The sequence below is a fragment of the Uranotaenia lowii genome, chromosome 3 (assembly GCF_029784155.1).
Source record: "Uranotaenia lowii strain MFRU-FL chromosome 3, ASM2978415v1, whole genome shotgun sequence".
NCBI classification, from domain to species: Eukaryota; Metazoa; Arthropoda; class Insecta; order Diptera; family Culicidae; genus Uranotaenia; species Uranotaenia lowii.
Genome location: NC_073693.1, coordinates 149,916,791 through 149,940,349, shown reverse-complemented (window position 1 = coordinate 149,940,349; position 23,559 = coordinate 149,916,791). Strand labels below are relative to the sequence as shown.

At 36.6% G+C, this 23,559-nt stretch overlaps 2 protein-coding genes across 7 annotated transcripts in view; one reads left to right on the top strand and one right to left on the bottom strand.

Moving 5' to 3' along the window:
- Positions 1–2,611: 2,611 nt before the first annotated feature.
- On the top strand, positions 2,612–5,459 carry LOC129757906 (uncharacterized). The gene is made up of 3 exons (XM_055755290.1): positions 2,612–2,945; positions 4,718–4,807; positions 4,885–5,459. Exons 1-3 carry the CDS (start codon positions 2,737–2,739, stop codon positions 5,264–5,266), a joined length of 681 nt encoding a protein of 226 aa, XP_055611265.1. The 5' UTR covers positions 2,612–2,736; the 3' UTR covers positions 5,267–5,459.
- A 10,316-nt stretch (positions 5,460–15,775) lies between these two features.
- The window catches only part of LOC129751640 (uncharacterized), a 48,618-nt gene continuing 40,834 nt past the window's right edge, over positions 15,776–23,559 (bottom strand). For 3 of the 6 annotated variants that reach the window (XM_055747262.1, XM_055747264.1, XM_055747263.1), the window contains 7 exons: positions 20,684–23,045; positions 20,264–20,572; positions 19,939–19,998; positions 18,739–19,005; positions 18,495–18,674; positions 18,082–18,436; positions 15,776–17,059 (listed from right to left, as the gene is read on the bottom strand). In XM_055747262.1, coding sequence (XP_055603237.1) covers positions 17,055–17,059; positions 18,082–18,436; positions 18,495–18,674; positions 18,739–19,005; positions 19,939–19,998; positions 20,264–20,572; positions 20,684–22,954 — 3,447 coding nt within the window. In that variant the 5' untranslated portion in view covers positions 22,955–23,045 and the 3' untranslated portion in view covers positions 15,776–17,054. The remainder of the gene's footprint in view (positions 17,060–18,081; positions 18,437–18,494; positions 18,675–18,738; positions 19,006–19,938; positions 19,999–20,263; positions 20,573–20,683; positions 23,046–23,559) is intronic. The other 3 variants (XM_055747266.1, XM_055747265.1, XM_055747267.1) reach the window with 3 other exon arrangements.

Genomic DNA, 23,559 nt, shown 5'->3' with positions numbered 1-23,559 from the left:
CGAGTAGGTACGGTGATTCGGGCAGAAAGCGAAGCCGACAGACGAAATAATGATGCGCATGCATGTTTTTGTGGTCCACCGTTTGGACCAATCAAAGGTATATTCATTGGAAAGCACATTTGATCTAAATTCTAGTGAGGTGCTACAATTCACGCTGTGAGATTTCACAAAAATATGAAAATTATAAACGTAAAATCATTCCTGAATTTCTAGAACCACAAGCAGCACGTCCAGCAAAACGTGTTTGTTTGCTCTTCAAGTAGGTACGGTGGGTGGTGATTTGGGCAGAGAGCCAAGCCGAGAGCCGAAATAAAGATGCGTGTCGTACGTTTCTTGGTTGGAAATTTTCTATTGATAGTAGTTCACGTTTACTTGTCACGACACGCATCATTATTTCGTCTGTCGGCTTCGCTCTCTGACCAAATCACCACCCACCGTACCTACTCGGAGAGCAAACAAACACGTTTTGCTGGAAGTGCTGCTTGTGGTTCTAGAAATTCAGGAATGATTTTACGTTTATAATTTTCATATTTTTGTTAAATCTCACAGCGTGAATTGGTGCACCTCACTAGAATGTAGATTAAATTAGCTTTCCAATGAATATTCTTTTTATTGGTCCAAACAAATTAAAAGCACTGAAAATCCGGAAAATCTAAAGACAACAAAATGTCAGAATTCGAATAAAACTTGTGATGATATTTTTTCAAAAGCTCTACCACCGCTCAAACAGTTTTTACTAGCAATCTAATGAAAAGTAGGTTTTTCAGACCACATTTTTTAACTTTTTGTGACCATTTCATTAAAAAAATTTAAAAAAATATTTCTTGGATTCATGATGTAGACATTAACTTCAGCTTCCATATGCATAAAGCAAATTTTTTTTGGACGTGTAATCTATGAACTACAGCACTTTTCCTGAGGCATGTTTTTTCGGATTTTTTTTCTTTCATGCTGAATAACGAGAAAACTATAAGCTTTAGCTATACCTACATAATTTTCTAAACATATTTTACTGACATTACAAGGTTTCTTTTGATATAAGTTTGGTATGAAGTTCAAAATAATTAAAACGTATTAAATAGATTTTCCTTTGGAGTGTCAAAATGACACTCTAAGTCGGAAAAGGGAGTTTTTTTGTCCAGGCTTCCAGGGTTCGTCCATAATAAAAAGTAAAGATGCAATATTAAAGAACTTTTGAATTCATTCAGGGTCCCCGAAGAAATTTTTCTTTTTTGAAGCTTCTGAAAAAAGTGACAAGCATTCAAACTTGCAATAGTGTCAAAATGACACTCTAATGCGGATGAGGGTTAATGAATCATTGGTCAAATATCAATGAATACAAGCTAGATTTCAGCCTAATCTGGCACTTACGGATCAAATCCTATGCATGAATATTGATTTTATCACTCAATTTTGAAAGTCTGTAAGATCTGGGTACTATCAGCAAAAATCTGTGTCTGACCAATATCTGGACGAAGGGTCAAAAGGGTCAAAAGTCTTGGTTTTACAGACAAATCTGAGCACCTGGCAACCCAGTGCTTGTCGCAAAATTACGACGAATTATGGGATCCGAGCGATTCAATTTCAATCGAAAATTGACAAATTTACATAAATCAGATTAGTTTGAGATCATTTTTCTAATTTTATTTCAACATTTTTCTGTTAGATTTTATGATTTCGATCGTTACAGGCATTGATAGGAAGCGTTAAAGCAAAGAAACACGTTGGAGGGATCACTAAGTTCGTCTTTTAATATGGCGGAGTGCGCCAATAATTCATTTCACCTCACGATTTCAAAATCAAATATCTCAAAAAAATAGTTTCAAAAGTGACAAATTTGTGATAGAAATTAAAAAAATAAATTCACAGGCGTAAGTTTATCATGTGAAGTAGCTAATTAAAGTGGAAAGTGATTTTTCGGCTCTTAAACATGCATTCATGAATGAAGACGAATCAGAGGGATACGACGGAGGTTGGTGCCCCTACCCTACCTGAAGTGAACACCTGAACAATTAAAACAAGAAGGTACATACAAAATTAAAATCAACCAACTTACCATTTCCTTCTATCAAACCACTGAAATATAAAGCCAAACAAAAAAAGAAAAGCGAATTGAAAATTTCTTGAATAAATTTATGATCTTTATGATCATCCTAATTTTCAAGTCTTTCTTTAATCAAATGTGCATTTCCTGAAAGATTCAGAATATGTTTCTCTTGTTTGTCAGTTAAGTTCAAATAAAATGAATCACAGTTTTATTTGTTGTTCAATATTCCTCCGGTGACCAATAGGTTCCCCTGTTGAGCTAGCGCAGGAAAGTAGGGTTTCTTCCATTCAAATGCAGCAAACAAAGTATCAGTCCTAGAATATTTCAATGACGAGGTATCGATCAAATCAGCTGTTAGAAAATTATGGCATTGGATGGAGAGAAAAATCTTCCATTGGCGAAGATGATCAGTTGGGTTTTCTGGAATCTTCATGTATTCTTAGCGCGCCGAGTCTCAGCAGTTAATTTGCATATTGTAAAAACATTCACAAACGATGTCTATCGATTGGAACCTTGGTGCTAAATATTTCGCTAAATAGGTATATAAACGCACTCAACCAATGATCTACTTCAGGTCATTTGAATCGCGAGCGTTCAAACTTCATTGACTGCTTCACGAGGCCTCACAACATTAGACAGTGCTATTTTCTGTGGAACTTTGGCCAGTGTTTCAGGGAGGCGTCACAAGCATGTCTCCGCTACGAGTGTTATCGCTAGTGGCTGCAGCGCTTTGTATGCTGTTCCTTCAACTGGAAGGAATTCCGGTGCCATCCGATAGTGCTTCTGATAGTGGAATTCATCCCTTGAATACTTTGTTCCATCCGGATGAAGGCAGTGCATGGAGTAGCAGCGAAAGTGATCTTACCGCCAACAATACCAATGGTACCCATAAGGATTTGTAAGTACATATTTTGACGTGATTTTAATTAAAGATAGAAAATGTAGGAATTATAAAGAGTGAATTCGAATAAAGCATGTCGTGGAGAAAATTTAGCAAATGGATAGGATAGGATAGGATATAGGACAAGCACGCAGGGTAGAAATTTCATGACAGTAGATAATATCTCTCCTTTAAGAGAAGAGAACACTATTGAGCGCTACTTGAAGAATAAATGTAAAACAGGTGCCCCACATAAAATTGCATCACAGTAAAAACGCTGCAAGATTATCTAGTTAACATTCTTTCAAAACTTATAAACCATTTGTGATCTTCTGGTATTTTAACTTGATTTTAGTTCAATAACATACTCGTACGATCGTACATTAGGCCTAACTAAACCCAAAAAAAAACATCGTGCAACTTCTGAATACAGCTTTTTTTATACATAAACTTACTTTTTGTCATTTTTCTTTAAAATTAACCTCACTAGCAAAAATGGTTCAAATACCTATCTACAACTTTTTGTTTTTGTCTTCATATCACTTCAGGGCATCCTTTGAATAGTGAAACGAATAAAAATAAGTCGAAATGGTGCAGAAGGCCACCTTACAGCTTATTTTGAACTTTTCAACTGACCAAAGAATGCAAGTTTTTGTTTCGGTTTCTTGCGTTTTATATTTTTAATCCAAAAGTTTGCTTAAATCACTTTCAAATGCTGGTTATACGTATGGAATGCTGTAAAAAATATATTTATGTTCAATTTTATCAATAATCTGATGAAATATCATCAAAAATGTAAGAAAAATTGAAAACAGTTTTTGTCAAAACTATGTGTGGAGCCGCTTTTTAGTTTCCTAAGCGAAGTTTACAGATTCTGCCTAAAACTGTATGCACTCATTTACTAAATGCTGATTAAAAAAATCCTTTGGACACCTAATCTTCTGCGATTGATGCTCAGAACTGTGTAGTAACGTTTAATCACAAAACTCACAGTTGCAGCCCGACTACAAGTTTATTTCGAACGTCACGTTTAAGGAATTGTGTATTTTTATGAAGATTTGCGCAAATAAATTTGCCTCATTGCTAATTGGTTGGCTCCAGTTATCCGAAAATCGCTTATTTTCGTTTCAAACTAGAACACTTAGAGGCCGTTTAAATATTACGTTACGCAATCGATAATTTTGAAACCACCCTTTCTCCCTACGTAACACATTTATTTCAGATTTTCTATACATCATTCACAAAGCGTAACAAGCTGCTAAGCTGTTGCATACATAGAAAATATTCAAATAGTCAGAATTAGAGATAAGTAGTCTCACACGCTATGAAAACCGTATGTATGTGCGTCTGCGAATCTATATTGAAGTATCCAAGGAAGGGGTTTAGTTAGTTAAAAAAGGTAGAGATCAGGATCCATTTTGGAAAATTGTGCGATTATGTTTTTGCACCTACTATAATTCTAGACATTTCCGAAGGAAAGTGATGTTTCTGTGAGGCATTCAAAACAACATGTCAGGCAATTTATAAATTTATAATTATAATTCAATCAAACTACGAGTTTATGTTCCTTCCTACGAGAGATATCTTCAATTTTGCATCAATACTTTTTTACGAACGCTTTCTAAAAGCCCACACAAAAAATCACTAATCTCTTCATTAGTGGTGTCATTGATCATAAGAAGGCCAAATAGACTCCAGTATAATAGGTCTGCAAAGCGAAGTTAGGTATGAATAAGTCAAGTAGGGGTAAACCGTTTCCGAAAAGTAAAAATAAATTTCTTTATTTCCAGATATGTAATCAAAGCCGTGGTTTATGAAATCGGTCTTCTAGTTGATGCTCCAGATAACGACACTGAAGAAATCGGTGAAGAACCAATTACGTAAGTTTTAAAATTTCCAATAAAAAAAATGGTAACCTTTCCATTTCCTAATAATGTTGTACATGTCTATTAAACAGGGAACAACAAGTTGATCTAACGTTCTTCAGTTCCGGCTCCAACAAGACTCACATCAACCTCGGAGACATTCCGCTCCCGGTGGCAACAAGTGTAAATGGTCAGGTGCTCACGGGTATTGCACCGGTCCACATAGGAGCAGTTTCCAGCTTGAGCGATGTTCTCGCCACTTTACCCATCACCGGAACGATCGTTAACATCACCCAGACCAACACGTCATACATTGAGCTGACGAAGCAGAATATTAGCGACATAGGCGACCCGGCGAACATCGTGAGCGTCGCAGATCTAGCGAAACTACCGATAGAACCGTCCGGCCAACCGCTGGTGCCAACGGCATTGGACAAAACCATTTCTAGCCTGGCGGCGTCCGGTACGCAGTAAATTATCAGCTAGTAGATGGTGGCTTGACGAGAGAGAAAGAATAACAATTTGTGATGACAAAAGTCACACTTCGGTGACGTTCGGTTCGCGTGTAGTGATAACTTATTAGAATTATTGTGTGATTTTGTATTTTCGCAATTTATTGGCTCTCGTGTCGGAAATATATACGGGCCAGTGATTTTTTTTTGCTATATGAGTAGTTTTGATAACAAAACAATTATTATCCGATGACTGTCAAGGTTTGCGTCACACTGTGATAATTGATCCAATAACGGAACTTCGAATAGGGATCAGCTTATCGAGTCATGCCAGCAGGGTGTTATGTAATAAATTTCCTGGAAGCTTACTTCCTGATGCTTTCCGAGTTGAACTATAGATAGCATCATTGCAGTTTGAGTTTAACGAAATAAAATCGTTGTGCAAAGAAGGGCAAAGTGCGAGTATGTAGACTCGCGATTTTAACATCTCTGAAATCAACAAGAGTTTGTTTTGAATCCCACATTAACAAGGGACTCGTGCAGCTTGTGGTTCCAGTATCTTGCTGATGCTTGAGTCCAGAGATGCTCTTTTTCAGTTTTCATACTAGATGCTCGTGTCCTCGTTCCTATCGTACTCTGGAGCCTGCTTCATATTAACCTTTTCTTCGAGTTCACCATAAAGATAAAGGGTGTTCGGATCAAAGAGTGGTCAAACAAAATTGCGTGAAAATCGATTATTTGTTTATTTAACCCTTCGTTTCATAAAGTTACAAATATGCAACAATTAATTAAAACTGTTCTAAACTTCACATTTAGCTAAAAAGTAAATTTTTTTTTTTCGATGGGAATAATATTTATAATTTCAAGATCACGTTCAATTAAAAAAAAATATTTTTAGTGTTTATAGGAACCAAAAAAACCCACTTGAATCTGAAAAATATGGAATGTGGAAAAAGCCTAATTTTTCAAATTTTTGGCCTACACAGTATTAAATAATTACATGTTATAACCTGCAAATAAATGGAGCAAGTTATTTCTACTAAATTTACATGACTTACGACGTAATGTAAATTCCCGGAATGAAAAAAATGCTATTGTGAATTTACATGACCATAACAATGAAACCGTACCGGCTCATTATCCCTTTTTAGTTTTTGAATCATTATTTTATCAAATTCTTGCCATCAGTTTAATAAGAAAGCATGCCAATGGTTGAAAAGATGTTTATGATTACTTGAAATCCACGAGCTCCAGATTTGACACAGCATTTTCTTCGCGCATCAAATCGAACTTGCTGCTTACCGGTCGGCCGTCCGGTGTTTGTTTGTGAAACGATCCTGCTACAGGGTGTGTCTAAATTTTTTTTAGTTTCGTTAATACTTTTTGGATGGATGATTTTGAAAAAAGTTTTCCATTACTTTTCAAAATAGGTAGCACTAAGTTAATCCAGAATGTTTTTCGATTGATAATACTTGTTATTTGTTCGTTGTACTTTGAAATGTCCTTTGAAAAATGATGGAATGTGGAGAAGGGGTAATGAAGCTTATATTTTAATTGTATAAATATTAAACAATTAAAAACAATTCAAATCCAAGAACTTGATTTTTTGAATTCTGAAGTTTATACTTTAATCGAAGAATAAAGAGAAAAAAAACTTTATTGTGCTGGTTCTTTTGTAACAACAATTGTATAATTGTTAGATTGCAAATCAATGTTATCGGTTAGAGTTATTTCTATTTTTTTTTAAAATAGGGGAGATGAGGGCATAATGGGCACCTTAAGGAAAATGCTTATTTAACCATAGAGAACAGCTGTAATATGTGATTTACATCATTGATTCGTGTTCCGACACTCAAATAGTCTATTGTCTAATTGGATGAAACTTGAAAAAGTAGATAAAAACGTTTAAAGATGCATTTTAAAAAAATTTGCCGAAAGCTGAAAACCAGTCACTGTAGAGGCATAATGAGAAACCCCCCGAGGCAGTATGAGCACCATTAATAAAGGCATAATGAGCATTTTCTGCCGGGGAATCTAGCAGCGAATTCGACTCGATGAAGTCAATTCAGTAATAGAGCTACAGCTCAACTTGTATCGTTTGACGATTTGGCCTATTGGTTAGATGTCGGAGAGATAATCAGTAGGCTCGAGTTCGATTCCTGGTGGAGGTGATTTTTTTTTTGCTTCTTTTATCATTTATGATCATGATTGCACTAAACGGTGAGGCGTAGATTCATCAAACAAAGCAAAAACAAAATAATCTAGGTCTGTTTGTAGAATTCAAAGAATTAACACATGTTCATACATTATGTTTCTGGTGTTTTGTTTGACGGATGATGCTTTGATGCTATTAGCCGTATAATGTAACAATAAAAAAAATCAATCATGAATGGTATGTGCAAAAAAAAAAATCCCCTCGAACAGGAATCGAACTCGAGTCTACTGATTACCTCTCCGACATCTAACCAATAGGCCAAATCGTCAGACGATACAAGCTAAGCTGTAGCTCTATTAGTCAATTGACTTCATCGAGTCGAATTCGCTGCTAGATTCCCCGGCAGAAAATGCTCAATATGCCTTCATTGAAAGTGCTCTGTTCGCCTCTAGTGAACAAATTAAAGTAAAAACGCGTTTTACAATTGATTAAAGTGAAAAATCAAAAATTTTATGATGCTGAAAATTGAAAAACAATGTGTAGATCATGTTGCAGTGCGTACTTTTCAGATCAAGATGATTTAAAGGTCATAAAAGCTTATTTGGTGGTGCTCAAAAATTATAATATTTTCGTCACTTGAGAACCTTGCTGGTTATTATTTAATATTTCTGTAAATATGAAAAGGATATTTCTTTGTTGGTGAAAAATTAATACTATAGGTAGTACGAAACAAGTCCTCATGAAAATTTGTTTAAGAAAATACGTACTTATGTAGAAAAATGGACTTCTCATTATGCCTCGGGTGCTCGTTATGCCCTCATCTCCCCTACAAAGAATCAAAGACAAGAGGTGAACTGTTGCTAAGAACAAAATATCACTTCTCCAATAGAGGCTACAAAATTCTATCGAGTAATAGATATACTATTTTAAAAGTGTGTTTTTTACAATAAGCTATAAAACTTAATTTATTTTTGGTGAAAATTGTTAAAAGGATTTCACTTTTTTATATTTATTAAAATTGGCAAACAATAAGACACACCCTGTGCGCGACAGCAAGGTGTCTGATTCCAAACATCGTTTCAAGCAAAAGTCATGTAAAATTACAACAAATAGACCCGAATGAGGAAACGCATGGTTTTTTTCAGGGCTGCGTTATAATATACAACACATCTGACCGAATTTTACATGAAATCAAATTTTACATCAAATGTAAAACTCAGATTTTTTTTGTGTGTAGTGTAATTCATATTGAGAATTTTTTTTCGACTCAAAAAAAATATTTTCGTATTCCCACTAAAGTAATTTACATAAAAACAAAATTTGAGATTTTTTTTTTGTTTTTTCTCTGATATAATGGGTTTTCAATAACTGTTGCAAATATGCAACACCATGCAACGGTAGTACCCTAGCTAGTTATATGGGTTCCATAGTGTGTTTTCGAAACTTGCATCGTTAAACAGTGTATTTGTTTCCCGATGACAATGTTTTCGTTATTAATGATTTATTATCATGTTCAGGCCGTATTAAGAGGGGGGGGGGGGGGATGAGAAAAATTGCCCCCCCCCCCCCCCTGAATAAAGAGGGCCCCCGAGGTGAAAAAAATAAAAGTTTTGCTCTAAACCGTTATCAAAACTAGAAAAATATTATAAAAAGTTCAAAATTTATCAAACTTTAAACTAGGACGGGTCCGAATAATTAACTTATTTGGGATTTGTAATTCAGCGTATGTAAAACACATTATTTTGTTTTTTTTCCGCGGCCCATTGGTATAACAAATACATATTTTGAATAAAAAAAAATGTCGGATACCTTCATAACTTGCAAAATAAGCATACACCAATTTTCAAAAGTTCTATATTATTCAACGTGATTCAAACTCAAGAACGGGGCTTTATCCAGAGAGTTTAAAAATCTAAAAACAAACAACGAATACGCTTTTTTATTTTTCCACTTGAAAATTTAGTACTATCTGCCAACATTCGATAACCGAGATTTGAAGTATTGTTTTGCCTTTTTTTTCTTAGACATGAATGAATGATTTGATTGAAAATTACAATGCTCATTATTTTTTACTAAAGTATGAGCCGTTTCTTATTATCAATCGACGAAAATGCTCTTTATTTATACTATTCAACCTTTTCCTGGAAGTTCTGGAAGTTGATTTTAAATTGAAACTTTTTGTTCTCGAATTTAGTTTTATTTTTATTTCTTTTTTATTCTTAAACTGATTTCAAGTTTGAATTCTAATTTTAGAATCATGTTCCAAATTCTAATGCTCATTCCGAAGAAATCTTTATTGTTCTTTTAATTTTGCCAACAAATGATATTTAATAGTTTAATGTAATTTGTAATTGGATCATTCCTTCAAAACTAAATTGAGACATTGCTCTTCAACAGTGTTCGGCACAAAAACGCTAATCCGCTAATCGCTAGTTAGTCCGATACCTTTTTGTTAGCGGTTTAATTTTGCCGCTAAATTATGATTGAGCTAGCGAATTAAAAAGTTCCGCTATTTTTAGGTTCCGCTAAATGAAGAACGCTAACTTCCATTTACTTGTTTCAAATTCACAAATTATAACTGATAGACTTTTCGTCTTTTGACAAGTAAAGGAGACATCGGGCATCATTCTTACACCAATATGCGCTCCAAGTGAAAATGGTCACTTCGAATGTTCTCAGGGCAGAAGTGCCTCATACAGATTAACTTTTTTTTCTCATAAAGTACTTCTTTTCTCAACATTCTCAGACAAACAATTCAATAAATATTGTTAAACAGTATTAAACTATTTTAAACATCATTTATATAATTCAATGCTAGAAGGTCACTTTAGATACTGTTTTTGCTTGCAAAAGTACAGTAAACGGCCTGCTTGATAAATATTTTACATGACTTTAGATGGTCGTCCACATGCGGTGATTTGTTGAAATGTGCTTTTTAGGTTAACCGATGGATTTTAAAAAGCTTTTCGAAATTTCACACATTACTATCTCACACGGCAAATCTCGAATAATAAATGTTGGAAAAATCCGCTTTTTACAACTTGTTTCAAGTAGATGAGATATTTACTTTTCACAAAGCAGTTTTTACAAGTATTTCAAATCAGGTAAAATAAAAATAAGATAGTATCACCATAGAATGAATTTGCATATTTATTTCATTTAGTTTTTTAGATACACGTTTGGCAATGCTCCTATCATGAGATTTTTGCATTACTATTTTGAAAGTTTGAAAAAAAAGCTAAACATGGTTAAAGATTTTTCAACAGACTGGGCACAATAAACAATCTGCACTATGTTTGTAAAGTATTTGAGCAAACGAATTAAGATGCAACCATAATCCATGCTGTTGCCATCCTGTTTCCGTTATTGTTTATCAACAGTTAGCGATTAGCGATTAGCGCTTTAAGCATGAAGCGATAACTTTTTCCGCTCATTTAGCGGTTTTAATTAGCGATCGCTAAATTTGAATGAGTTAGCGATTTAATTAGCGCCGCTAATTTTTCAATTAGCAATGCCGAACACTGCTCTTCAATATCAAGTTTGTTTATTAAAACTGGCATATAGTTATGGTATGATTTAAGATTAAGAATCTTTATCAGAACCAATTTAAAAACGTTTTCGGAATTGATTTGTGTTGATTTGTTCAAGGTTATGTTCAGAAAAGTTGTATAGGTAAGAAGCTTTCCATTTTGCCGCCGGTCGTGGCCTAGAGGATAGCGTTCCAGCCATCTAAGCCAGAGTCCATGAGATCGAATCCCGATCACGGCACATATAGTGCTCTTTCCGTGGTCTGGTGGTAAGATGCTAGCCATAAAATCCTTGAAAGATGTACGCCTTAGAGTTAAGTAAATTAGATCTCTTCAAAGAAACATGAAGTTTCACTGAGATCCTATATGTGTGTGTTCGTTTTTTTTAGCACCTTCAAGCAAACGTAAGGAATAATTTCCTCAGTAGGTGGTATATTATCGCATAACTACTCCTAGCTAATTTCTCGAAAGTCTTTGTAGTCTAGTGGATAAGCTGGTGCGAGTCTGGTTCCGATGTGCCAGGCTGGGTTCGATTCCCGGTATCGGCGAGACAACTTTTGGGTTCGAATCCCATAAGAAGCCGACAGGTAAGATGTGTTTCCTCTTATAACTGATTTTATGAATGTTTAACCAGCTGCCAGCTGGCCAGGTATATGCACGGATGCCGGAATACCTCTAAGTAACCTGATTGACTCGTTCTTCCAAAATATACCTACATACGAAGCCATGGGGTCGGTCCAAGAATGCATGTGAGCACATACTTAGGCAGAAACTGCGGTGAATCCGTGCACCCATGGTGGAAAACCAACATACATAACTACTCCCAGATAAATTCTTAACTTTCCGGTGTCCAGAAATCTAGATTTGCGAAGTTCCTGTGCGAAAACTATGATTAGTGCAAAAGAAATTAGGAATAAGCATTTATTTCCAGTTGTCGAGTGTGAAGAAAAAAAGGTGTAACCGTTTCATGTTGTTGCATATTTGCAACAATTAATATTTTTGCTAAATAACCGAAATATGTGAAAATAATATTTTTTCCTTATTTTTCCCTTCATGTATTCATCATTGCGCACTATTGAGAATTTTTTCGAGAAAAAATAAAAAATCATGAAATGAAGGGTTAAAAAATCAAAGTATCTTCCTTTTTGAAGTTAAATCTGTATAAAAGATGGAAAAATGACGGAAATGTAATGATTGGAACGAGTTTACGTATGTCTGAGTCCAAATTGGCGAGACTTCCGTTTACGCCTGTCATCAGAATTTGTACAGTCACCTTGCCTTATCCACTTTCTTCGGCGCGGAACGCCAGTTTGCTTTGAACTGCTTCTCGCTGCTTACAGTTTTTTGGGTCTTCTTACAGTTTTGCTTAACTATCGTCCAATATTTTTCGATTGGGAGAAGTTCTGGGGAAGTAAGCAGGGTTCTTATCCTTGGGCACAACCTGAATGTTGATAGCGGCATACCACTCCATGGCCTTTTCTCATAATGGTAGGACGCCAAATCCGGCCAAAACACCACTTTTCCGGTGGCCTGGGGCGAACTATTCACCAATCGGATAGGTGGCAAATACCGGCAAAATTATTCACCTGGTAAACTTTTTTCCTTCTTTTCAAACACTTGGCTACTAAACTTATCGCGAATATACACAACACTTTCATCATCGTCGCCACTTTTATGTCTTAACACTATATAATTCGGATTAAAATAAAACGCGTATTACTTAGTTTGAAGCCAGAACTAAAAGAGACCAGCTCTTCCAGTTGCTAGTTTATTTATACTTTTCCAGAGCTACACAGCAAAAAATTTCTAAAAGTATACGGAATCTAAAACACACGTGATCTATTTTTTCTCAAGTATAATCAAAAAAAGATGTAATTTTCCACTCCTTTTGATGTAATTTTAGTCTGTTCTCAAAAAGCGAATAGGAATAAATTGTTTTGCTATAATTTTACATTCCGTGATGTAAAAATAAAGCGGCCAATGAAATTTATATCGCAAGCAGTGTAAAATTCTATCTGTTGATTTAAAATTGAATGAAACTGTTTGTTTGTTGTTTTTTTGTATACCATTTGCCAGTCGAGTCATTCCTCGGAAACCGAAGGTCTTCGTTTCAATACGCAGCTTAATCATCTCTATACATAGCTAAAGTGGTAAATTTCTAAAGTAAAATACAAACGTATGATGTTATAAAAATTAATTATTTGTTTCTCGATCACAGCGACGGCAGATGTTGCACTGGCAGGGATCCGGAATATTGCCAGGAGATGAATTTGCGTGAACAATCCGAGGTATTTGTGAGCAAAAATCCCTCCTGACCCGGCAGTGACCTGTATTAATGGACCATGACTGTCCGGAACGAAATTTCATTTGGTTTCCCCAGTGAGCGGTTAAAATATCAGCAGAATATGAACCGTGCCCCAGCCTGGCGGTGCTCGTGATGGTGGGTGTTCTTTGGTTTTTCTTTACTATTTATGTTTTTTTGAATAAATGTTTAATAATAGCAAACTGTAGTGTAGTTTTCTTCTCAAGACTCATAATATTTCAATATTTCATAAAAATTGCAAATATCCCGAGGAATATCTAAAATTTTACATCGCTGTGTATTTTTACACGACAGTAAGCTGTTCTCTTTTCGTGCATCGTTTATGGTCTAAATTTACACGGCTCAATGTAATGATGATGTAAATTTAGATTGAAAACGATGTTCCGTTTTCGTGCATCGTTTTCAATCTAAAATTACACGAATTTTTCTTGCTGTGTATTGTTTTCTTTCGGTTGTTTGTTTGGTTCGGCTGAGCGTTAGCACAAGCTGACACGCTCAAATAAAATTAGCTAGTCTTGGATATAACAAAGTCATGTTTCTTCAGGAAAAGCAGCAAACGCTTTTGAAGACAATCTTTTACGTAAATTTCCTGGTTGACGATCCCGGCTGCAACAAAAATGTCGCTTTACAAGCCTCAGATACAGATAGCTTGCCAAACGAGGTATTTCTTGTCAAACTTTAATAGTTTAATATGCTTGAAAATGTCTGCCATCTTCCCCGTCCGATTACTGTATAAAACTCTTGTTCCGGAATCTGTCTGAAGTCTGCCTTGGTGTGGGTTTCGTCATCCATTACCACGCAGTCAAACTTTGTCAACAATGTCGTATACAGCTTCCGAGATCTTGTTTTTGCCGTAAGGTTTAGCTTTTCATTGCAATTAATAGTCACTATCTTCTTTAAGTCGATAGTCCGGATCGTTTTCAAGCTTCATGCACGGTTGTAGACGATATTCCCAACTTATTGGTGACATCTCGAACGGAGAGATTGGAGTTTCGCTTGAAAGTGCTGGTCACTCTTCTGTTCGTCACTGCGGCTCCCGTACTTCGATTTCCCCCTGATCCCGGCTTTCTAGTTGTCGAAATATATTCCCCAAACACTTTTATTTCTTTGGTGACGGTTGATTTCACCACATGCAACGATTTTCCTATTTCTGCGTGCGTGTAGTTTGGATTTTCACGACACATGTACAAAATTCTGATTCGTAGCTCCTCTTGCTTGGACGCCATTTTGAAAACTTAAGACCTAAAACGTCGAAAGCCAAATAGAAGTATCATTCTACACACAGACACACCTTCAAAATGAGGGATGTCCATGTTTTTTATATGAATGATTAAAAAATACGGCGAATTTAAGTTGACCACTTTTTGATCCGAATTCCTCTGCACCGGATAAAGACGGTCCGATTGGTTCGTCGTTCATTTGCCCAAGGCTTTGTGGAAACACGGCCAAAGCACCATAATCAAAATAAACCTCCGGAATTCGAGCCAACACCAAGCCAACCGAAACAAACGAGAAAAAAAGCCGGAACAAAAAAACGAGAACAGATTGCGCCAAGAAGTCCCTAATTGTAGGAAGAAAACTTTGCCCTTATCCTTTGAGCCAGACCATATTTTTTCTTTTGGGCCACATACAGCGCCACTTCTTTTGAGGAGTCTTTCTTACTCGCAGTCGCAACAAGGTTCAATGCATGGTAAATTTTGAAGCGCGTAGCGCGTAAATTTTTTAGACCCCCATGTGAGCCGAATGTCCAAAGGGATAGCATGTGGCTGTTCTAAACCCTGCTTAACAAGATCTATTGGGTACAAAATCGTTGCTGTGATAGAAACGCCTATTTGAGTATTTTGTTTTCGCTCATGAATAACTTGAATTGACTAGTAAACATGTGATTAACGATCCTTTGATGTTTCGTTGATTCCATCGATATTTAACTGAAATTCGGTAAGATAAAAAAGGAATCATCGTCTTATAATTTTCATGTCGTTATCAAATATTCTGTACACAGTAAATGAAAATTACCGAGTTCGTTAATTTTTTTACCAAAATCCTAACATGTGTACATCGTTAAACTGTTCGGTAATTTTTTCGGTAAAAAATAAGCGAACATCGGTAAATCGATTCTTCATTTACCGATGTTCGTTTATTTTTTACGGAAAAAATTACCGAACAGTTTAACGATATACACATGTTAGGATTTCGATAAAAAAATTACCGAACTCGGTAATTTTCGTTTACTGTGTAGGTAGAGCATTCTTGAATGACGCGATTTACAACTTCTGAGATCACCCTTCCAAATGTGGGACATTTTACACACAATGAGATAATTTAAAAATATGCAGCTCGAGGAAGAATGACCTTAATGGGTTAAATTCCTATAAAAAAGGAAAAAAAAAGAATATGCAGCTCATCTATAATTTTCCGTCCAGTAAAGGCAATTTCTTCATTTTCAATCCATATCGGTTGAACCAGAGCTATGGAATAAAATAAACTTAGTGGATTTCTTTTTGTTCCGCTACGAAAAAAGTAACATTATTGTACGTACTATCAGCTGTTTGTTTATACTATAAAGTAATTTTTTTTCGTCATATCTATCCTGTGGTGAACGGATTACCAAATTGATCTTTAGCTTAGCACGAGAACCTTTTAGAGCTGCTCGCGTTTTATTTTTTATTCCAGTTCTATTTCCACACGATGAGGTTGATTAGTATGTACTGCCTTAAATTCTGTGAATCTTAACGCAACTAATATTTCTTTCATGTACCATTTAATACAATAAGATGATCTTTATCGCTATTATATCTCTATAAGAAAAATTGGTTAAATTAAGTATACTCACTACTCTTACATGTTACTGCGTTTTCTTTTCTCTTTTGTTTTCCTAAGATTGGGTAGAATTATGCTTTTGCTTTGCTCCTCCTCACACAAAAAAAAAACGAATAAGTTAATCAATTTCAAAAATATACAAAATTTCAAGAAGGTTTCCGCGCACGCATAGCCGTTCCCGCCCTGTTCTGTTTTTTGTCCTTTTCCTATAGTTATAATTATGATGTTGCATTGTGTGCCTGCGTTTGTTTTGATAGCGCGTTTTTTGAAAACTGCATCTGAAAGGCACCTTGTACCCCAGGATTTTGCAAGCAAACTGGTTATTTGCAGTAAAGAATTTGTGAATTCTAGGTTTTCACAAATTGTACCCATTCAACTAAATGGTGCCTTATATTCAGCGCAAACTATATTACTCAAAAAAGGTATTCTTTCCATTGATGTTCACAGGAGGTTGGTAAACTTATACATTTTTGTAGCTATAAATATTTTTGCTTGTGATTTTCCAAGTTTTCAAGGTGTAACTTTTTGTAGTTACAAACATTTGACTATTGTTAATCTGCTTCATGAATTCCAATCTTCTGTACAACATCCCGATTTGATTGTGAAGCAAAAGTGTTTTAAAAGTCGAATAGGTAAAGTACCAACTTATAGAACAAATTTTAAAAGATCAACGAAGATCCCCTTTTTATAGACAAACATGTTGTTCAATAGGAACTTGTTGGAGTTTGTCTTTATTTCTTTAGAAAACAGGTGAAAAAAAATCGCCGGTACAGCTATTGGGGATGACAGATACGGGGGTATACGAAGAATGAAATGACCTAGAAAACATCTTTCAAGCCTTGATGCTTTTTGTTTACAGTTATTTATTTGCCTTACTATCGAAAACTGTTCGTATTGTTTACAAGGTTACATCCGATTGAAAGTGGTAATAGGTATAAAGAAAATTCTGTCCTAGTGAAGAGTCGATGGTTTCGAGGAACGTAGTTTAATCTGTAAAGAGTAAATGAATAATGTTAGTTACAAAAAAGATAGTAAAATTATAGATAATTGTCAATCCTAGGCATTAAATGGGGTGCTTTAATGACTTATTTATATTTTATTGCCATTTGGCAGGTCGAATCTTTTGAAATAGCCCAGCACATTTTTTTCCAAATTAGTGTTACATACTCCAGTTTGGTTAGATACCTAGAAACAGGTACATTTAGTTGCCATAATATGGTGTAGGCTATCATTCCTCGTAAAGCGCGCCATGAATTGATTTGTCTTAAGAATTTTATCTTTATCAATTCATTCAGTATCAAACTCTTCTTTTGTCAACGTGATTTTTCAAATATTTGATGTACATATATAAGGTTTTTTTTAACGCGGTATGAAATCTGTTGTTAACGTATAAGGACTAATATTTTCGCTCAATAAACCTGTTGATTCGTGAAGGCCGTGTAGAAAAATCGTGCTGAAGGCAAAAAAAAAACGTCTAAAAAGAAGCTGTGCTAGAAAAACTGAGTTAAATCAAACCACGCAAAAAAGACCTTAATGTAATTCGATTTTTCAATTCTGTTCAATTAGACTGTATGCAAGATTGCTTAAGATTTTCTTTCCAATTTATTCTAATTTATTTATTTTTTACTATCCCTTTTCGTGATGTTTCAACTGGAAGTAACAAAAGGATTTAAATATGTTCCGGCCTAAAGGAAGTTGAAACCTCCGATCTCACTCGTTTTTTTATAAACGAAAATCATGTATTGATCACGTTATCACTAATTCTTTCTTGGTAACAGAAAATTAAATTTTGAAGATCATTTAGACACAAATGCATATTAGATGAAACCAAATTTTAGTATCGGTGCTTTTAAAATCGATTCTAAAGCATGGTACATTTTCATCGGCGTTTCATTACGGTCAGAACCAATTAAGTGTTTGGTTCCCATTAAATAAGAATTAAATGTAACTGAGTTTTATAAAATTTAGCATTTGATTATTTCTTAAAAGTAATTTCAAAACCTCATACTCACCGATAACATGGCTCTCGATTTCCATCGGTTTTGACGCTCCTTTGCCGCCACCTGGCTGAGGAATAATCGTGATCTCGTCGTTGATTTTCAACGGTTTCAGCAGTGAGTCGCCACCTCCGAGAGAACTTCGGGTCGTCGCCGGGCTGCCGCTGGACCCAGCTCCTTGTGCTGGCTTACCTTTGTTATCGAGCGCCTTTTTCGCCACTGTGCTATGTGCCGAGTATACGTGGCTTTCGAATTGCTTGTACATGCCAAAAGTAGCGGTACACACCGTACACTTGTAGGAAAGATGCGCTGGTTTCAGGGTCATATTGTGGTCCCGAGACACATGGTTCAACAGTTTCCATTGATAAACCTAGAATAGATTATAATTTATGTTATGATATTTAATGAGTTATGTAATCTTTATATACCCGTCCACAAACAGGACACCGTCCAGCGTCTTTTCCCTTATTCGCTGCTTCCTGCATAGAACTCGTTACTAGACCGTGAGAACCTAGCAAATGCCGTTCCAAGCCCTGATCCGTGAAGAATCGGTATTGACATTTTTGGCAATTCAAAGGTGGCCGGTTATAAATCATCTTAGGGTGTATCTGCATGAAGTAATAAAATTGGTTATAGAATATTCGATGTCAATAAAATTGTCAGAAATCGTACCTTAACTTTGTGTATCCATTGCATGTGGTTTCGCAGCTGATCCAGGTCCTTGATGTAACCATCACAAATTTCACATACTACGAATGCTGTTTTGCCTCCAGCTGGGTTTTGTCCCGGCTTTATAGCCGATGAGCCTGCCGCTTGAATTTTGGGTAGTGCACCCGCCATGGCCATGGCATTGGCCGCATTCGATTGCCGCGGTAGCGGTGTGATGGAGATGCTGGGTTGCTGTGAGGGTTTCATACCTGTCTTCATACCCATTGCGTTCTACAAAGGAAATTGGTTAAGATTACAAATAGAGGCCAAAATCGTTAATTATACAAATAATTGAGCTTAACAGATATTTTACTATAAACTTACATAAGTGATAATTTACATCTCTTTCATGATAACATCTCTTTAGGTTTATACAGAAATGTTTAGTATCAGTTTTACATTTTCAAATTTCTAAATTGGTTAGATCTTATACATAGATTAGGAGTCCAAAAACATGGAAATTTTGCAGAATCAATGCTTTGGGGATTCAAATCATTCCTTGGCCTGTCAGATGGTCCCATGCCGAATTTCAGCTCATTTGAAACTACAAGGAGTCGCTCAACGACACTCATTTTGAATGTAAATTTGATATCATTTGACCAAGCCAAACTGCGAAATCTACATTTTTGGTTCTTAGTTTTGAATACATCATAATTGATGCATCGATTATTATACTAATTCGGTTTCCTTGAACTAGACGTTATTTCACACATTTCTTTTGAAGACTGTAAGCTATAAAAGCTACGACAAATAAATTATTAAGAGTAGACGGGAGGTATGTCAATCTCTAGGGTGAGTGGTTAAACTTTCTTCCAATTCATACAACAATCGATGCATGTACTCAAATGTTGGAACTAAAAAGTGGATTTTGCAGTTTCGTTAGAAAAAATGGGGTCAAATTTCCATTCCGAATTGAAGGTCATTTAGCGACCAGTTAACCAAATGTGTTGAAATTTGACATAGATCCCTCTGAGGTATTGGCCTAGCACGATTTCAGCCTATACTGTTTTGATTCGGAAACATAATCTATTTTTTGGACTATCCTAACATTGATGCTAGCTTTAATTCTGTATAAGCTTAAAAGTTTTAACATGATTTTGATAAATCCCTCGCCAGTAATTTCAACTGAAAATAAGCTACTAAAATAAACTTAAAATAACCAACCTGAATCGTCACCGATGCGTTAGAATTTGCGAGTAGAGGCCGTCCAGTGACTGTCTGGGCCTACATAGTAGTAGACCAGTGAAATTTAGTGCAAATTATACATGTGCCGAAAAAGAATAACAAAAGAGAAAAAATAATCAGACAGTCTGTACAGCTTTTGGTTAGTGTTTCCACCGCTATAAAATCCTTGTTAATTGTTAAAACTTGTGACAACCACAATGAAATCCACATTTTGAAGGTAAATGATTTAGAAGAGTAGTTATAGGCACAGAAAAACCAACAATACAAACACATAATAAAAAAAAACAATATACTAGGAAATTACCGGCAAAAACTTATTAGCAGCAGCGGCAATTGCCGCTGCAGACAGTTGCAGATTATTGGGCATTACCATTCCTGGCGATAGTCCGGTGCGCAAACCTGTAGCTCCGGTGGCACCAACGCGCATGAGACCAGCGGAGGCGGCCGGGTTTAGCGGAATCTGTTTGCCACCAGCCACTGTAGCCCGTGCTCGTAGTGCCGCCGCCTGGGCAGCTGCTGTGAGGTTGTTGATATTCACCGGATTGATATTTCCGACCGTCTGAACTCGTTGGTTGGCCATCGACAAAGTTTTTTGCTGCTGGGCTGCCATTGCCTGTAGAACCAAATGAATTATATTTTAGTCCCGTCTAGATTGTTATAAGGATATATACCAAAAATTTTATATTTTTAGATAGCAGTCCAAACTACTAAAATTAAAACTCACTTGGTATGCAGTCGCTGTTCCCACGAGACCATGTTTCGGTTTGATGCGAGGAATTTTCGCCGGAGGCTCCCAATCGATGGGCGGGTTCAGATTGATTTCCGGTCGGAATTTCTTCGCACAAGCTACAGTGTGTCGGGCTAGTTTGGATTTGCCATTATCTTCAAATGGACAGTTGGGACATGCGTGGTACATCGAACCCTTTTCCAGTTTCCCCTTGATGTTGTGGACGGCCTCCATGTGATACAGGATATCATGCGGAGGACGTGTTTCATAGGAGCAGAAGTTACATTTGTAGACATAATTTCGCATATGTGGCGTTTCGTAATGGTGTGCCATGGACAATGCCGATTCCGATTTGAAGGGGCAATACTCGCAACGCTTCATTTCAAATTTAAATGGCCGGTTGTTTTCCTTGCTCAGTTCCAGGTTCTTCATCAGCGAGTTGATTGCCATCTGAGTACTTGCGTTCGGTTTGCCTTCTCGGTCTCGCTTCTTCTTCTGTTGCCTTAGTAGATCAGTTTGCACGAATTCCTGCACCAAATTGATGCCGATATTCATGAAAAATTTTCCCAGAGGGTTCTCGAAATAATCTTCGGATTTTTTCGTTTCAACCAGGGTGATTCCGTCATCTTTGGCCCCCGGTGTTATGATGTGATCTTTAATTATATCGATATCTGTTTCAGCATCCTTTATAAGTACCTTCGTTTTCTGTTCTTCATCCGATGCTTCATCATCCGTCGATGTATCCACTTCATTCCAATCGTCATCCTCATCAGGAGATTTTTTCCGTTTTGATTTACTCTTTTTACTGGATGTGGCTACGGGTTCTTCCGAAGCTGATGATTTTTTACCTAGACTTTCCGCTGTTGAAGTCTGGCTATTTTCGTCGTCGCCCGTTTTAGAGTCATCGTCTTCGATTCTTTTCCGCATTGACCGAATTCGGGCTTCCAGTTCAGTGACAATGTCTCGAAGATTCTCTGGTGGTGGTTTTTCATAAATGTACGGGACAATAAACGAAGGTGCTTCCAGCACAAACATATCGTCTGTTAAAGCTGGTAATAGCGGTGTAACTGGCGCTAACGGCGCTAATGGTGGCGGGTTGCTTTTCGAGATGAGACTTGCAGCTGCCGCTACAGGATTCAGTACCGTGCGCGATGAATTGTACGAACTATTAGGCGACATACCAGCCGGAAGCGCCGAAAACGAAGAATTCGCGGATTTGGGAGTTCCTGAATTGGATCGATTTATTAGTGAATTCGAATCTACTATAACCAGATTGGAATCTTTTGCAACGCCTGTCTGATTATTGGCAAGTAGTGACTTTTGTGGTTGTGCATTAAAGGTGTTATTTTGTTGTAGTGATGGATTTATAGACAGCCGAGGTTTTTTAGCCGGTATATTCAAAGGATCGTCTATTATTTCCTCAATATCATCATCATCGTCAATAGTAGAAATATCCGATGGTAGCATACTTTTACGAACCCTCGAGCTCCTTCTAGGGGATATTTCATCCAAATTATCTTTATGTTGACTATGTACACTGCTTGTATTGGTGTCGTCACCATCCTCATCATCGATTACCACGCAATCTTCCTCTTTGTCGCTCAGAATTGTCACATCTCCATCACAATCCCCGTTTTGTTGTTTTACAGGGGCCCCATTAGATTTCGACGAAGTGGAAACACTATCGCTGGATTTTGAATTACCATCCAGACTCTCGGGCCCTCTCCTTTTTCTTGATTCAGACAGATCTTCATCTTCATCTTCATTGTCAGAATCTGAATTAATACTGACCGGTTTTTCACTATCATCATCGATATCTGTCTTCTCGGCTGTACTATGGCCGTTAGTTGATGCGTCTACATCCATTGGCTCATCGTCGTCTTTCGACTTTGGATTCTCGTCCAACGGGTCTGCTCTATCTGGAGAGATGCCTCCACTTTTGTTTTCTGTTTGCGACTTTCGATCTCCACTTCCGCCGTCGACATCCATCGATTCAATGGATTCCACGGCTGCTTCTTGTCTGCTGTCCTCAGTTTCTTCATGGTCTTGGGAAGTGTCGTCTGTTTGACCATTACTGCTAATAGGCCTGGATGGTTGAGACGCTTCCTCTGCCTCACTCTCGCTGGCAATCTTGGTACTGATTTCATCACCCTCCTTGACAACACCTTTGGTGGGCAATTGATCCGTACCATTCCCATTTAGTTCACCATTTTCCTTGACTTCATCGGCAGTAGGATGCTCAGCGGTGGTAACTCCAACCTCACCCATTTCCTCAACGGACGACGCCACGGTGATGGGAGTGCTGCGGCTCGAAGCAACACGGCTACAGTAAGAAGGGCGATTGATCCTCAGTGTTAATCTGGAAAGCGAAGAAAGCAAAAAAAATAAGACTTTTTCCAACATTGAAACGGGTATGCCACATTCGTTTTCATCCTGGTGGTCCACCGGTTGTGCACCAAGTGCTGTCAAAGCGTTTTTTTTTATATGAAGATGACAGCAGTTGGTGCACAACAGGATGGCCATCAGATGAAAACGAATACGGTATTAGAAAACAGAATATCAACAAAAACAAGGCACGACCCATAGTACTTTGAAATAGACAAGGTAGGTTATTCCGCCCTCTTCAACTGTGTCTGTGAAAGGCTAAAAATCTTATTTTTTAAAGAATTGGTAAGCAATAAAATTATGAAAAAAAATATGAGCTTATGCTTTTAAATACCATCAACTATGTTTGGCTTCTTGAATTATTAAAAAGTTTTATTTGGTGGATTTTTTAACGACTCGAAAACAAAAAAAATGTTGATTTTTGTAATTTGATAGTCAGTTCTTGTGAATATTTTCAAAATAATCTCACAAGACGACTAATAGTCATC